Raw genomic sequence first — 14,166 nt, forward strand, 5'->3', positions numbered from 1 at the left:
GGCCAGTCCATGGACTTATCATGGTGTTGTGTGACACTATGTGCAACTTTGAAGCAAAAGCATACTCTTGACTGAGACATGCAAGAAAACGAAAGAAACAAAGACAACTTGCGTCACGAATGAGTGCTTGCAATGTAAGACTCCTCCAATGCATGAGCAATGGGATTGTGCAGTTCTAGTGGAGGAAGTGTGATCTGTGTGAGATGGATCTTCAATGCATACAGACGAGTGATGAGGAGCCTTGGGTGATTGAATAGTTTCATGATTGGAAGTGAGACTAATCCCAAGAAAGTGAGGGCCTAACATAACCATTAGCTCGGGCTGAAGTGCCTTGATAGTCTCAGGTGTCTCAACTTCATCATCAGGTAGATCATCATAAACTGGTGGCTTCAAAAGATCAACTACGATAGATTCGTGATCATGATCAAAATTGGAAGCAAATGGATCATGACCGCCATGATAAGAAAAATCAATGAATTCTTCGACATCCTCATGATCAGATGAATCAAACAGAGGGGTAGATGAAAAGTGAATGAACTCATCCTCTGTATTTCCGAAAAAGAAAGATGAAGGATCAAGTGGATCTTCAATGAATAACTTATCCTCTCTGTTGTCGAATGATGGACTAGCATTCGGTGAGTCCTGTGAGTGATCAACAATGGGTGCATCCGTGGATGAAGACACACATGCAAAATCATGGATGGCAGGTTCACCAAAGAAGCTAGGAAAGAACGGAGGGGGCTCAGACGGAAGGGAGTCATCCTTCGCCGAGTGTTGATGTTCAAGCTCCCACTCATACTCTTCATGAATGACAACGCATGTTGGTTGTGCAACACCAACTCCGTCAGTGGGTTGTTCCTCGTTCACAACAAGTGAAGAGTCCAGAATGGACGAACACAAGACAACATCATCCAGAGGAACACCTGAGTGCGAAGACGAAGGTTGAAAAAAGAATGCATATGGGAACTTGAAGGACTCACAACCAACTCTGTGCGAAAATTGAGTGGAGTGATGTTGGGAGGGTGTGAAGGTTGAACAGGTGTGCAAACATGATCCTCAGCATCACTGGGCGATGGTGGAACTATTGAATGAGAGGGAGGCAAACAGTCCGTTGAGATAGTGCCTGCTCCCACATGGGATTGTGCAGTTCCATCAACAAAGAAGGTTGAGCGAGGCTTGACATCAAGCTTCCTCTTGGGACGGGCAGATTTCTTAAGATAGTACTCGAACCAGTCCTAGAGATAAGTGAACTTCGTCTAGCTTTTCGGAGCTTGAAACTGCAAGTCACAGAAGTGCTACCAAAAATCAATAACGGATTCATGCGGAGCCCTCCATTGTTGTAACAGTTTCCGGTCAAGATGGTCTGGATCAAAATGATAGAACGTGTCTTCAATAAGATCACAGAAGTGCTCACATGAGTGCATGGTGTCAGCCAGTAGGCTGAGCACCCAACGAAATGGAGATTCGCGAAGTGTGTATGCAAGCAACAAACTAGCCTGTTCGTCAGTAAACTCATCTTCCTCATAAATCATGGAAAGAAAGTTATGTAAGTGCTCAGGCCAGGCCACTTCACCTTCACCATCATACGTGTGAGTGGACAAGAGATCAAACAACTTCCCCGAGATGGAGACATCTTCATGATTCAAAAAAAACCTCGGGGGAAGAAGAATGCAAGACTCCATGAAAGATATGCAAAGGTTCAAAAATGGATGAGAGGACACTGCTTGTCATCAAGCCCTCCTTCTAGTGCTAGAAATGTTGATGGTGTTGGGCCCGCCAACATGTCATGGGGATCTCCCCGATAAGAAGTCCCAATTAGACCTCAGGCCGTTTGGTTTAGTAGTCCCAACAGTGGGTCATAAGGTAATGCATTGACCGTGATGTTGCACAGAGGCAAGTAAGATAACTCTGTCAGTATCAAGGGTGTGACTGATGCAGTGAGTCAATGAATAAGTATGAGAGGTTCCAACACTTTAAAGGGGGAGGAAAGTGAAGGTGAGTTCCAGGTTGAAAGGGATCAGTCCCAACTCGGCTAGGAACACACAACACAAAGGACATGCACAGCTTCTGGCAGAGCAGTCGACATGGATGTGGCAGTCACAACATACAAGGTAAGATAACACGAACAACACTCACAGATCAGTCCGAGACGAGTGTGACGATTGATATAACAAGGTTCAGAGAAAGGTTTGTCTGGTGTTCGACAGAGAAATCGACACGGACGATGATAACATTAACAACATATGCAACACATTAACAACAAGATTCATATAATTGCATACAAATCAGTTCATATACAAGTACGTAAGTTAAACAACATATATCATTAAGGCAACCAGAGCAGTCCAACTACAATAACAACATATGCATGAAAATGTGTTGGCTTTTATTATATAAAGAAGTGTAAGTCACAATCATACAATACACCATGTAAACCTGCTAGCCCCATCAGTGGAATGTTACAGCCACATCCGCCTACTCCTCCAAAGAGATGTACTAGCTCTGTGTAGTGGAGAAGCCAAGGCGCGTTACAATACTGTCCAAGCCTTCTTCAAGATAGTCTTAGTAGAAGGTTGGCTGACCAAAAGCCCTTACAATGAGTTATGAGGGACTATTTATAGCAAAGGGTGGGTGACCCTTGACATTCCCCTTCATGACAGTTCAACTACCCTCATGACTCTTCACCTACTCTATGACTGTTACATCCAACTGTTGACATTCGACTTACGCTTGACATGACTCAACATTACAATGCACATGTACTCATGTAAGACAACATGGCTTGAGCAAGCCTTGCAAGACATCACTGACCCTCGGTTCGCTGTGGTGAGACCAACTCTTTGACATGCTTGTGATGGTGAATCTAGTGAGCTGATGCCAAGTTTGGTCATTCGTGATGGTGTGCATGTACCTCATGGTGACATCTTGCTGAAGCGAACTCTTGCCTCCGTTGCAACTGGTACATTGGTTCGCCCCATTCATCCAACTCGTCTGCTAACATGTGCATGGTCTTCTTGAGTACGGTTGAACCGACAACACACTGATGCACAGTGTTCGTGCTGATCTTCAAGTGTGTGTTGGCGGTCATGCACATCAAGTTTCCGAAGTGCATGTTCAGCCCCGGTTGGACTTGCTTCTTGTCTTCACCTTGGTGAGTGCGTTGAATGGGTTGGATTGCATGCGTGCGCTCAATGACATGCATGCTGCTGGATCCTTTGCATGCAATCAACAACACTGCTAACCATGTTTGCTCTGTGTCAGCTGCTGGGATGGATCATTAACTTGTACTGGCGCAGTTTCATCCGTGAGTGCATGTTGCGCCCGCTGTTGTTCCTGTTCCTGTTGCAACTCATTGGACTATCTATGCAGCTTCATGTTCTTCATGAGTTGATGCTTTAGCACATGCAACTCCTTCTTTGTTCCATCTTTTGCCTTTGCGCGATCTTCATGTTGCGCCGTCACTTCATAGCTTGAGTCTCCAAAGTTGCTTTCATTATCAGTGGATCTGCTTGATCTTGCAACTTTGCTCTTCCTCTATGTTGTCAACTATCTTCCTCTTGCATTTGCGGCATTCACTGCATTTGTTGCGTTCATTGCATTAGATATGCTACCTTCCATTGCTCTTCATGATGCTGCTCGCTGTGATGCTGCTGCTTTATGTCCTTGTCCACGAACAACTTGACGTCCTCGTGAGTAGGTAAGCCCATGGACACTTGATCGACTACATCCCCAAGCGTGCTCTAAATGGTGTCTTTGTCTCTAATCTCTTGGAAACCATTTTACATGTACTACTGAGAGGCAGATGAACACCTGTGATACTTAGAGACATGTCAACACTCATAGCAAGCAATATGTCAGTCTAAATCCAAAATGAACATGAGAACTGACTTGCAACATACTTGGGTGAATGATCATGAAGGTTGTGCAATTTCGACCAGGAGGTCAGGAGACTGACTGCCAAGACTGCAAAAGGGACAGTTCGGGCTACTAAGAGACTAGCTGACTGCTGGAACTGCGCAATACATAGTCCAATCGATAGTTGGCTACTGGGATTGCGCAATGTGCGATTCCAGCTGGGAAAGACTGCTGGCCCAGGGACAGATTTGCACAAATTTTGGGCCAAGCAGCCATTGACCTCCAGAAATGTGCAATTCAGTCCAGGAGGCCAGTGCTGGGCCAGAATGTGCAAATCTAGAGAGGAAGGTGAGCCTTCCTTCTCCAGATTGCGCAATGCAGCCTTGGTGAAGGTAGAGACCAGGCCAAGGTTGGCCCGACTCGTTGACGGGCAACTGAAAGCAAGTAAGTCGATGAAATGCATGGCAACACTAAGTGATAGCAGAAGTGATAAACAGTGCATGCAAAACATGAATGGAAGATTGAGAAAACAGATCAACATGCATGTGGGTGAGGTCGTTCGTTGGTTGGGCGAACGTCCGTGCAAAATAGTTTCATGCATGCGACAACAGTGAGATAGCAACAAAAACTGAAACAGAGCTAGAACAAGATAGTGTACATGTAAACGACAATGAGCGTTCAAAGAAATCAAGCAAACAATACTCATACAGGTGAAAACCCAAAAAGTGATAGAAATGAAACACAAGGCATGGGAAGCGGGCTTACTCGAAAACAGCTTAGCTAAATGCGCTGACTACTCCTAAATGTGATGTGGGATGTCAGAGCTACAAGGTTGATGTGAGGAATGAGCTCTGTAGTGTTTGGTTGATGAGTTTTGATAACATCGAGGTTGTGATGCGCATGCCACAAATCTAGGGGAAGCGATACTTGGTGGGAGGTTTCTGAATTGCTCCTTGCATGTAACCTCCAACTGCTAAACATAGATCCCTGAGACAAGGGATGCCTTTGCATGTTACCTTGGGAGAAGTAGCCTATGCATGCAAGTCTGTTTTGCTCGGTCTCGGAGGGAACCTGTCAACTCAGCTGTACATGCAAGCGACTACTCAACTGCTAGAGAAAAATGCGCATTCCTGACTGTAAGCTGGGATGATTGCCCAAGGGGATTGGGCATTTTATGGGCCCAACAGCTGACTGCTACCCAGATTTGCGAAAATCCTATGCTGAACAACCCGTTGATGGGAAAAATTGCGCAAATCCTGGAGACCAACAGGATGTCAGAGAGGATTTCACAATTCCTAGAGGGAAAGGCTGGTTGCCCTCTAGGAATGCATGATTTTCAAGGGTAAGCTGCTCAGCCTGCAGCTGGACCAAGTCCGGGTGAGTAGCCTGTGAAGGGAAAAGATCAAACTGTGATCGATAGGCTACCATTGAGCAAGAAAGACACTGAAGCTTGATGACTTGATGAAGCAAGGCAAGCTGCTGTGAAGGTTGGTAGGGAAGCTCCAAAACAGGCTAAGGAAAAATTTTGGAGGGTGGTTGTAGCTGCTACAACACTTGGGTAGATGTTGGAGGAGGGTGTTACACAAATATACACATCAAAACACCAAATTAACGTGGTTCACCCTACTGTAGTAATACATCCACAAGAACTGTTGCTTAATATAATGAATCTTTGAACAACAACTAGTTCTGGGCCCGTGCACTAAGCTGTAGGCTGTTTGCGCACTCAGCTGCAGACTCTTCTCCAGGTCTCTACACACTCAGCTGCAGACTCTTCTCTAGGTCTCTATGCACTTAGCTATAGAGCCTCTCATTTGCTACCAAATTACAGGTCACGATACCCATAACACTGATCTAGATAAAAATTGATGATTCTCTTCTTATTATTTTACCCTATATATACAATTACATTGTAGGGTTACATCATCAAAATACCATGGTCCAAATACCATGGACTCCCTAAAACAAGCAACTATGGCCCCAAAACCATTGATCCCTTACAAAATTGCACACTTTTACAAAAAGGAGGGGCTTTGACCCACCCTGAAGCCCTTATGACACCGAGTGGTATATTTAATTCCTCAAAATGTGCTCAGCTGCACACTCCACTACACGCTCCAACCCACAAAATGCAAAGCCTTTGCCAAAATCTAGGCCAAGTTGGGCTGCACCCAACAAGGGACGAAAAAATTAAATAGAAACCTACCCAAGGCAAATACTAATGATGAGGGTCCCAGGGATAAAGAGAAGGCAGAGCACAAAGATGAACAAAACATAATAGAGAGGGAATCGTAAGGGCGCCAAAACGAGACGTGAAAGAATGGGTGAAATCCCAGAGGAGGAAAAAGTGTTAGGAGAAGACCAACACAAGGCTACACTTAAATCAGCCGCCAAGAGCACGAATAAGAACTTTGGAGATGAAGAGGCCCAAGCACAAGAGCAAATGGAATTCCCTTTAACCTACAAAAGGAAGGAGAATTCAAAACATAATGAAAACTACCAAGGAAATGGAAGTTACTAATTGCATTGCAATATCATTAAGTTGAGGATGATGCAACTTCTTGAAATTGGCAATTGTCCAATTATGAAGGTTGATTTTACCTAACCAGAGCATGGAGGAATAAGGCAATGGAGGGTAATGAGCTAAATTAGTGCATGTCCTTGTTGGCGAAACAATTTGATTACACTAACTACCAGATGTTGTCTAACAAGACATAGAATGAACTAGAATATTTGGAGCCATAGTTAAATTTTTCCCTTGCTGGAGAACCCCACGAGTGAAAACACAATTGACAAGAAATATGCATAAGAGACAACTATGAGTTGAACACAGGCTGGCCTAAATGATAATTAGCATGCGTTAGGAGTAGAGTTATTAAGTTTATCATGGGGGCGTGTTGCCACATCCCTCGATCCTTTGGCTAGGTGGGACAACAACAACCCACCCCTTGCCACCCTTTTTGTCTCAATAAGCACCCCAGTTGGGGATTAATGATAAAAGTAATTAATATACAAATGAAAATATATACATTTGTAACAACATTCTAAACCATGAAGATTCATCCCCACTTTATCATGGAGATTCTTAATCTATAAATTAGATTTGTTACAATACTATGAGGCAATACCATCGCTTATCAATATCATTTGCCGAAAAAACCATAACTCATTTCATATAAATTTTGTTCATACGCCATTTTTGAAAATTAATGAATTTAATTAAAAGGAAAAAAAAGACATAACTACTTTGGAAATTTTAGCTTTTGATTTGTGTATATCACTAAGAATATTTTAAAATATTCTATTGAGGTTAAATCCCTACCATCCACCTAATAATTATTGATAATTAAATTAAATTCTAAAGGCTTATTTCAAAATAGACATTTTATCGACATAATCCAAACAATTTATTTAAGAAAAAATTCACAATATGTAAGTTAAATTAAAAGAAATTTAAATAATAATGATCCATATCCCTACCCATTATAGTTTAGAACTCCATCTTTAAATTTAATAAATAAACATATAATAATAATAAGAATATTTTTATACACATATAGTCAATTAGGAATATCTTAAGTGGTTGGGAGCAAAATGGTTGTTATCTCCCCTACCCAAAGCCAAAGTTCAATTCCTTGGTAGTGACATGATGATAAGAAATATTTTTGTAATGGCTATTTTTATACTAACCCTTAAAGAGAGGATAATTTCCCTTAAACTATAAATAATATCTATAAATTAACATTCATTTTATCATACAAAATAAAATAATAATAATTTATATGAGTAATTATGATATTTAAATTTAATTAACAAACATTAAAAAAACTTAATAACTACAATAAATTCCTTTTTCATATATATATAATCAATACTATGCATATTATATTAAAAAATTAGTATTTTTATACGCACATATAAAATAATATTTCAATTTAGTGGTTTCGGCTCTAGTGCTAATGACATTTCCCAAACTCCAGAAGGAGATGCAGATTCACCCGCAAAGGTTAAGGCATAGCCATGAATATAAGTGTCACTATACTATATAAATTAAAATAATTTAAATTTAAATTTAAATTATAATATTTTAGAATTTCATATTTAAATTTAATTAATAAGTATAAAAAAATTAAGAATTAAAATAAATTCTAGAATTTATTGTAATTCAAATCAGTAATTATAATATTTTAGAGTTTTATATTTAAATTTAATTAATAAATTTAAAAACTACAATAAATTCTTTTTTTTTTTTTATATATATTTAAAGAATTGATTGTAATTCATATATATATATATATGTGTGTGTGCTAGTTTTTAAGGTTAGTTTAACTTGTTGAGCCTTTGTTGTTTAAAAACTTTTGCTATTGAAAGGTCACACGTTCAATTCTCTAGACTTTTAAGAGGTCACAGTGCTTTCTTGAGCCCTCTTAAGGGGTGAGGGTTCCTTGTTGAGCCCAAAAAAAAATTTGATCTTTTCGAGTGGATCTACTTAGTACAAATAGTATGTAGACATCCCATGAACCACATAAAAAATATATAAAATCTATGTATACCATATTAAAAAAATAAATTTTAAAAATTTATAAAACATATCCAAAAAAAATACTAGAAATAGTATATTATTAAGAATTAACATGCATATGCATTTATCAAATTTTCAAAGAAAAATACAGAAACATATGTAGTGTATTAGCATATATATAGATTTAATATTAAAAAGACCAAATTATGCAAATTTGGTAAATTTTGCATTAAAAAACTTTATTGCATGAGAAATTTGATTTTTCTATTTTTAATGAATCCCAAATTAAAATAAATATATAAAAGTAACATCAAAGTGGTTAAAATTAACTATAAAATATAAATATCTATTGTTTTTTTGTTTTGTTTTGTTTTTTTTTTTCCTGAATAAGGCTAATTCTATTATAATACAAAAAGGTCAAAAATTACATAGGAGTTACAAAAGGGCCATGGCTCAGTAATCCTGCCCAGAAATTGTTCATTTACCCAGTTTACATCTTCCAAAATTGAACACCATCAAAATTGAATTACTGTCTTCTGTTGTATCTATTGCCTCTAAGACTCGAGACCATGACTCTAAACGGTGCATAACAGGGACCCGTAGACATACAGACATATAAACCCAAACGGCCGACACATAGACAGACAGACCCATGCTGTCGAACTGATACATAGACACAGAAAACAAAGACAAAATATAGCTCTTACGGCCTAGGTTGCCGAGAGCAAACTTCTTGTCTTGCTCATTCATCATCCGTGGTGTAGGGCGCTTCCTCAATTTGGCACCCAAAATGTAGAGAGTCATCAGAATCAGAGAGAGGGATCATCACGCTGGAAGGCCGTCCCTGAACAGGCGCGCTTGGACCTGCAAGAGCTGGTGGACAAGCTATGGGGGAGCTTTCCCTGTCAGGCTCGCTTGGACCTGCAAGAGCTGAAGGACCGGCTAAGGGGGAGCTTTCCCGGACAGGGCGTTGCAGGTCGATAATAGGCCCTGTCCCATGAACAGGAGGAGGAAAATCCAGCGTGGCTTCTGCCGGTTCTCTAAGAATATCACAATGCTCAACCGTTACAGAGATAATAAAAGTGGAATTAGCGAGAGCGCAGGGAACCCGATACCTGACCATAGGATGCTCGTCATGCCCACAATCCATTCTTCGTTCGCTTTCCATTCCTCTGCCGCGCCCAGCTCTATTGCCATGGAAATGTTGCGGCTCAGAAGTAACTTCGACGGAGGAGGAAGGAGAAGTGGGGGCAGGCCGCTGGATGGTGGCCCGTCCGCGAGAGCCTCCGCGCCTACTGCACATTCTCTGTCGCTCACCCCGCATTTCTGAATTCCGAAAATGAACTCGCGTGTCGGAACCTGGTGAGGAGGACTTAATCGGGACGAGGGTAGACAAATTGAGCTCACGACGTCGATTTCTCTGGCATATGGCAGTCCCTGAGTAGGCTACAGAGCATGGATGCTCTTGTTCCCTTCCCCACTCCACCAAGTGATGCACCAGTGAAGCAGCAGTATGCCAGACGAATGCAGTGGTATGCACAAATGCCAGAGGAGTTCCGGGTATATTAATCTCCATCGCGCAGTTAACCAGGCAGTGCAGTATGGACGACATGACCAGCATTAATGCCGGCATTAGTTCTACAGCATGCGAGCCTCCTTTATCTACCGCGGGGTACTGCATGTCACTAATGGGCTGACACCTGCCCATGTGACACCCCATCTGTCCGCTACGCTTATTAGACACCCGCATCCGGGAAATATCTAATAGGTTTTATTACACGTAATGAATAAAAATAGAACTGCATGAAATTGAAAATATCCCATTCTAAATACATATGTTTTGCATATTGTTTTTAGTAAAAAAACAGGAAGAGGAAGAATTGGATGTTCACTATCTACGCTCTACCACAACTAGGTAGAAATGCAAATCACATATTCAGTGTTCGAAACCAAATTGATAATTTGTAACATCACTGGCTTATCGAGGCTCGAAAGGAATCAATATTCCAAGGGAGAGAACCAGGCATTCTAATCTACATTGTGATCACCCGCACAGAATTTGCATGGGGTTTGGAGTGATAGTATCATGGTTTCAATCCGCGCCTTCCATGAACCAGAGTCTCTTCTGCTACTTGTACTCTGGTTATCTCAGTAATAAAGTATGGATGATGAAGGCGGCTAGGTAAATGGATTGATAACCCTGTAATTTCTCCTATCCATGTCCATTGTATATGACTCCAGGGTTCCATGAAATTACACTTCCAGGCGACGACGTCATTCAGGACTTTTGACAAACGATTGGTGGACAATAATTGGATAGGGTGCAGGTCAAAAGCCTATAACCAGGCACGCGGTTTACATTTCGTTCACAAGCACAAACGCACAGATTACCATTCATCCGGGAGACCAGACAGATACACAGAAATGAGGAGGCAGGCGATCTTAATGCCGCTAAAATTCTCCGCATCAATCTCCAAATTAAATTCGCTGCAGTTACAAAGTTCACCGTTTTTTCTATCTTCCTCCCGATTTGTGAATGGACATTATTTATGTCGCGAGCGCCATAGTTTAACTGCATCCGATCCAATTCCCGCCCAATCATTTGTAGAGAGGAATGCTTCCGCTGATCCACCATTGGGTTCTTCATCAATTCATTTATGGGCTTTGGTGCACCGAGTTTACGAAGTAATACGCCAATTTGGGTGGCAAAAAGATTCTTCCCTTAAGAAGTTATCGGCTAAGCTGACCCCAGAACACGTTGAGAAGGTTTTAGAGCTTCTCACCGACGCCAAAACTGCCTTGCAGTTTTTCCATTGGATGAGGCTGGTCCCTGGTTATAAGCATAACTTTGATTGCCATGTGATGCTGATAAATTTGCTCCTCGACGCCCAACTTTTTCGGTCAGCAGAGCATATTCGAACACTTATGATCCAAGTCTGTGCCCGAGTGGAAGAAATAGAAAAAGTAATGCAATTCCTTAAAACATTGCAAAATAAGGGTTTCAAGCTCAATCTGCAAGCTTATAATACTTTGTTAATAGCTTTGGCAAGGCTCAACATGACCGATACTGCAGAGAGGGTTTATAGGGAGATGCTGAACAATGGGATTGAGCCAAGCCTTTTGACATACAATACTATGATTAATACACTCTGCAAACAGGGAAAAGTGCAAAATGCTAAACAGCTGTTTAATCGAATTCTTCAAGCAGGTTGGTTTCCCGATACATTCACTTACACGTCCTTGATTCTCGGGCATTGCAGGAACCGGATGTTGGCCGAAGCATTCAAGGTCTTTCAACAGATGCAGGAAGAGGGCTGTGCGCCAAATTCAGTGACTTATACGACTCTCATTAATGGTCTATGTAATGAGGGTAGAATAGATGAGGCTTTTCGAATGCTGGGTGAGATGGTGGAGAATGGATGTGAGCCCACTGTTCATACTTATACCATGCCTATCACTGTTCTTTGTGATGCAGGGAGGTTAAGAGAGGCGTTCATTCTGGTTAATAAAATGGCGGAAAGGGGCTGTCAACCAAACATTTATAATTATACTGCATTGATCGGTGGATTGTGCAAAGAAAACAGGCTGGAAGAAGCAAGCGAATTATTCAATAAAGTATTGGAACAAGGCTTAGTTCCCAATGTAATCACTTACAATACCCTGATTAACGGCCTTTGCAGAGAGGGGAAATTGGATGCTGCTTTTGAGGTTCTTGAAAAGATGGAAAAGGCTGGTTGCAAACCAACTGTTCGTACCCACAATGAACTGATCTATGGGCTTTGCAAAGAGCGGGAGCTGCAGAAGGCTATGATGATTTTTTATCGAATGCTTAAAAGTGGTTTGGCTCCTACTTCAATAACATATAACACTTTGATTGATGGTTATTGTAAAGAGCGTAAAACCAATAATGCTTTTAGGCTCCTTCATATGATGGAGAAAAATGGTTGCGAGCCTGACCTGCACACTTACAGTGAATTGATTCATGGTCTTTGTAAGGTGGGCAAACTGGAACAAGCCCACGAGTTATTTGTTAAGATCCTTGAGAAAGGTCTGACCCCAAATGAAGTAACATACACTATATTGATTGATGGGCACTGCAAAGGAGGCAAAGTTGACATTGCTCTTGTAATTGCGGAGAGGATGAAAGAAAATGGTTGTGAACCAAATATTCAAACTTACAATGCTCTGATGAATGGATTTTGCAAGGAAAATCGGGTATATGAGGCAGACAAACTGTTTAAAAAACTGCTAGAGGGGGGCTTAGTTCCAAATGTGTTTAGTTATACAACCCTGATTGATGGATTTTGCAAAGCAGGTGCAGTGGATCATGCATTTAGCATCCTTGATGAAATGGTGCGTCAGGGATGTCAGCCAAATCTTCAAACTTATAGTGCGTTGGTTCATGGCCTTTGCAGGGAAGGGAAGCCAGAGGAAGCAGAATTACTTCTTGAAAAATTCGAGAAAAAGGGTCTGAAAGCTGATCAAGTGACATATACCTCTCTCATTGATGGCAATATCAAATTAGGTAGAGTTGACCATGCTTTTGATATTCTGAGAAAAATGATAAGGAATGAATGCCAGCCTAATTATCGAACTTATAGTGTACTTGTGAATGGACTTCTTCGTGAAAGTAAGACGCAGGAAGTAAAACTGATTGCTCCCGAAGAGGCAATTGATGTTTCGGATCCTGAAGAAAATGTTTTCAATATTAATATTGCTTTCAAGCTCTTGGATAGAATGGTAGAAAAGGATTGCCAACCTACTGTAGATACTTACAGTGCATTGATAGCTGGACTATGCAAAGGAGGCAGGTTGCACGAGGCAGATCAGTTGGTAAAAAGTATGTTAGCGAGAGGCTTGCTTCCTCATAAAGAAATATATAGCTGTCTTATTATGGCGTATTGCAAACAGGAAGAATATGAGCATGCACTAGATATTTTACATTCAATGAGCGAAAATGGCTTTGAACCTACTCTATCAATATATAATGTAATAATTCCTGGTCTTTATAGAGAAGGCAGGACAGAAGAGGCAGAAAGATTGTTTGATAATGCTATTTCTAGTTTTTCCAGTCCGGATGAAATTACTTGGACCATACTCATTGATGGTTTTTTAAAACAACGTCAATTTGATACGTGTCTTAAACTGCTCCACAGGATGGAGGAGAGAGGCTGTGAACCTAGTGTTCAAACATATTCTTTATTAATCAAAGAACTTCACAAAGAAGATAAACACTTGGAAGCAAAAGCGCTTGCTAATAAGATTATGGAGAAAGGATTTGTTCTGGATGAAGCTTTTTCATGAATGATTTTGACAAATTTTAATGTTACCTTTGTGAAAGGAAAAAGCGCATTTATGAGACAATTCAGTTGTTATGAGCTGCAGGGTTGTGTATCACCAAAAACCTTGGGGGGAATTGAGTTCCTGTGGACCATAAGTACCTTGTAAGATGGCAGGAGAAAATTGCTTTCCTCGTCAGAAACAATGAATAAATATTCCTAGTGTATAAGCTGTGATTCTGTGGCTACGGGCAAGAAGATGGATCAGAGTTAGGTGGTTTCATGCTCAAACGATATGGACCCTACAGGCAAAATTATGCTTATAAGTGAAATGCGGGAGAAGTTCCTTCCATGGCCCCTATCATTATTGCCGGCGCCAACAATATTTAAGAGCCACAAGTGCCAACGATTGGTAATTTCTCCAATCTCATGCTTTTGGTTTTTGCCTTTGATTATGAAGTGTATATGAATTGATCCTGAATTTTCTGCGTATAATGAGGATGTCATCCC

The 14,166-nt window shown here is 40.8% G+C and overlaps 1 protein-coding gene across 2 annotated transcripts in view; it reads left to right on the forward strand.

The window, feature by feature from the left end:
- The first annotated feature begins 10,210 nt into the window (after positions 1 to 10,210).
- Positions 10,211 to 14,166, forward strand: part of LOC149157709 (uncharacterized) — a 51,604-nt gene continuing 47,648 nt past the window's right edge. For both annotated transcript variants that reach the window (XM_089435972.1, XM_089435971.1), the window contains exon 1: positions 10,211 to 14,068. In XM_089435972.1, the coding sequence (XP_089292098.1) occupies positions 10,625 to 13,681 (3,057 nt within the window). In that variant the 5' untranslated portion in view covers positions 10,211 to 10,624 and the 3' untranslated portion in view covers positions 13,682 to 14,068. The remainder of the gene's footprint in view (positions 14,069 to 14,166) is intronic.

Source organism: Pinus tabuliformis, chromosome 5_2 (assembly GCF_031772625.1).
Source record: "Pinus tabuliformis cultivar Carrire ecotype Pingquan chromosome 5_2, CPIR1, whole genome shotgun sequence".
Classification (NCBI taxonomy): domain Eukaryota; kingdom Viridiplantae; phylum Streptophyta; class Pinopsida; order Pinales; family Pinaceae; genus Pinus; species Pinus tabuliformis.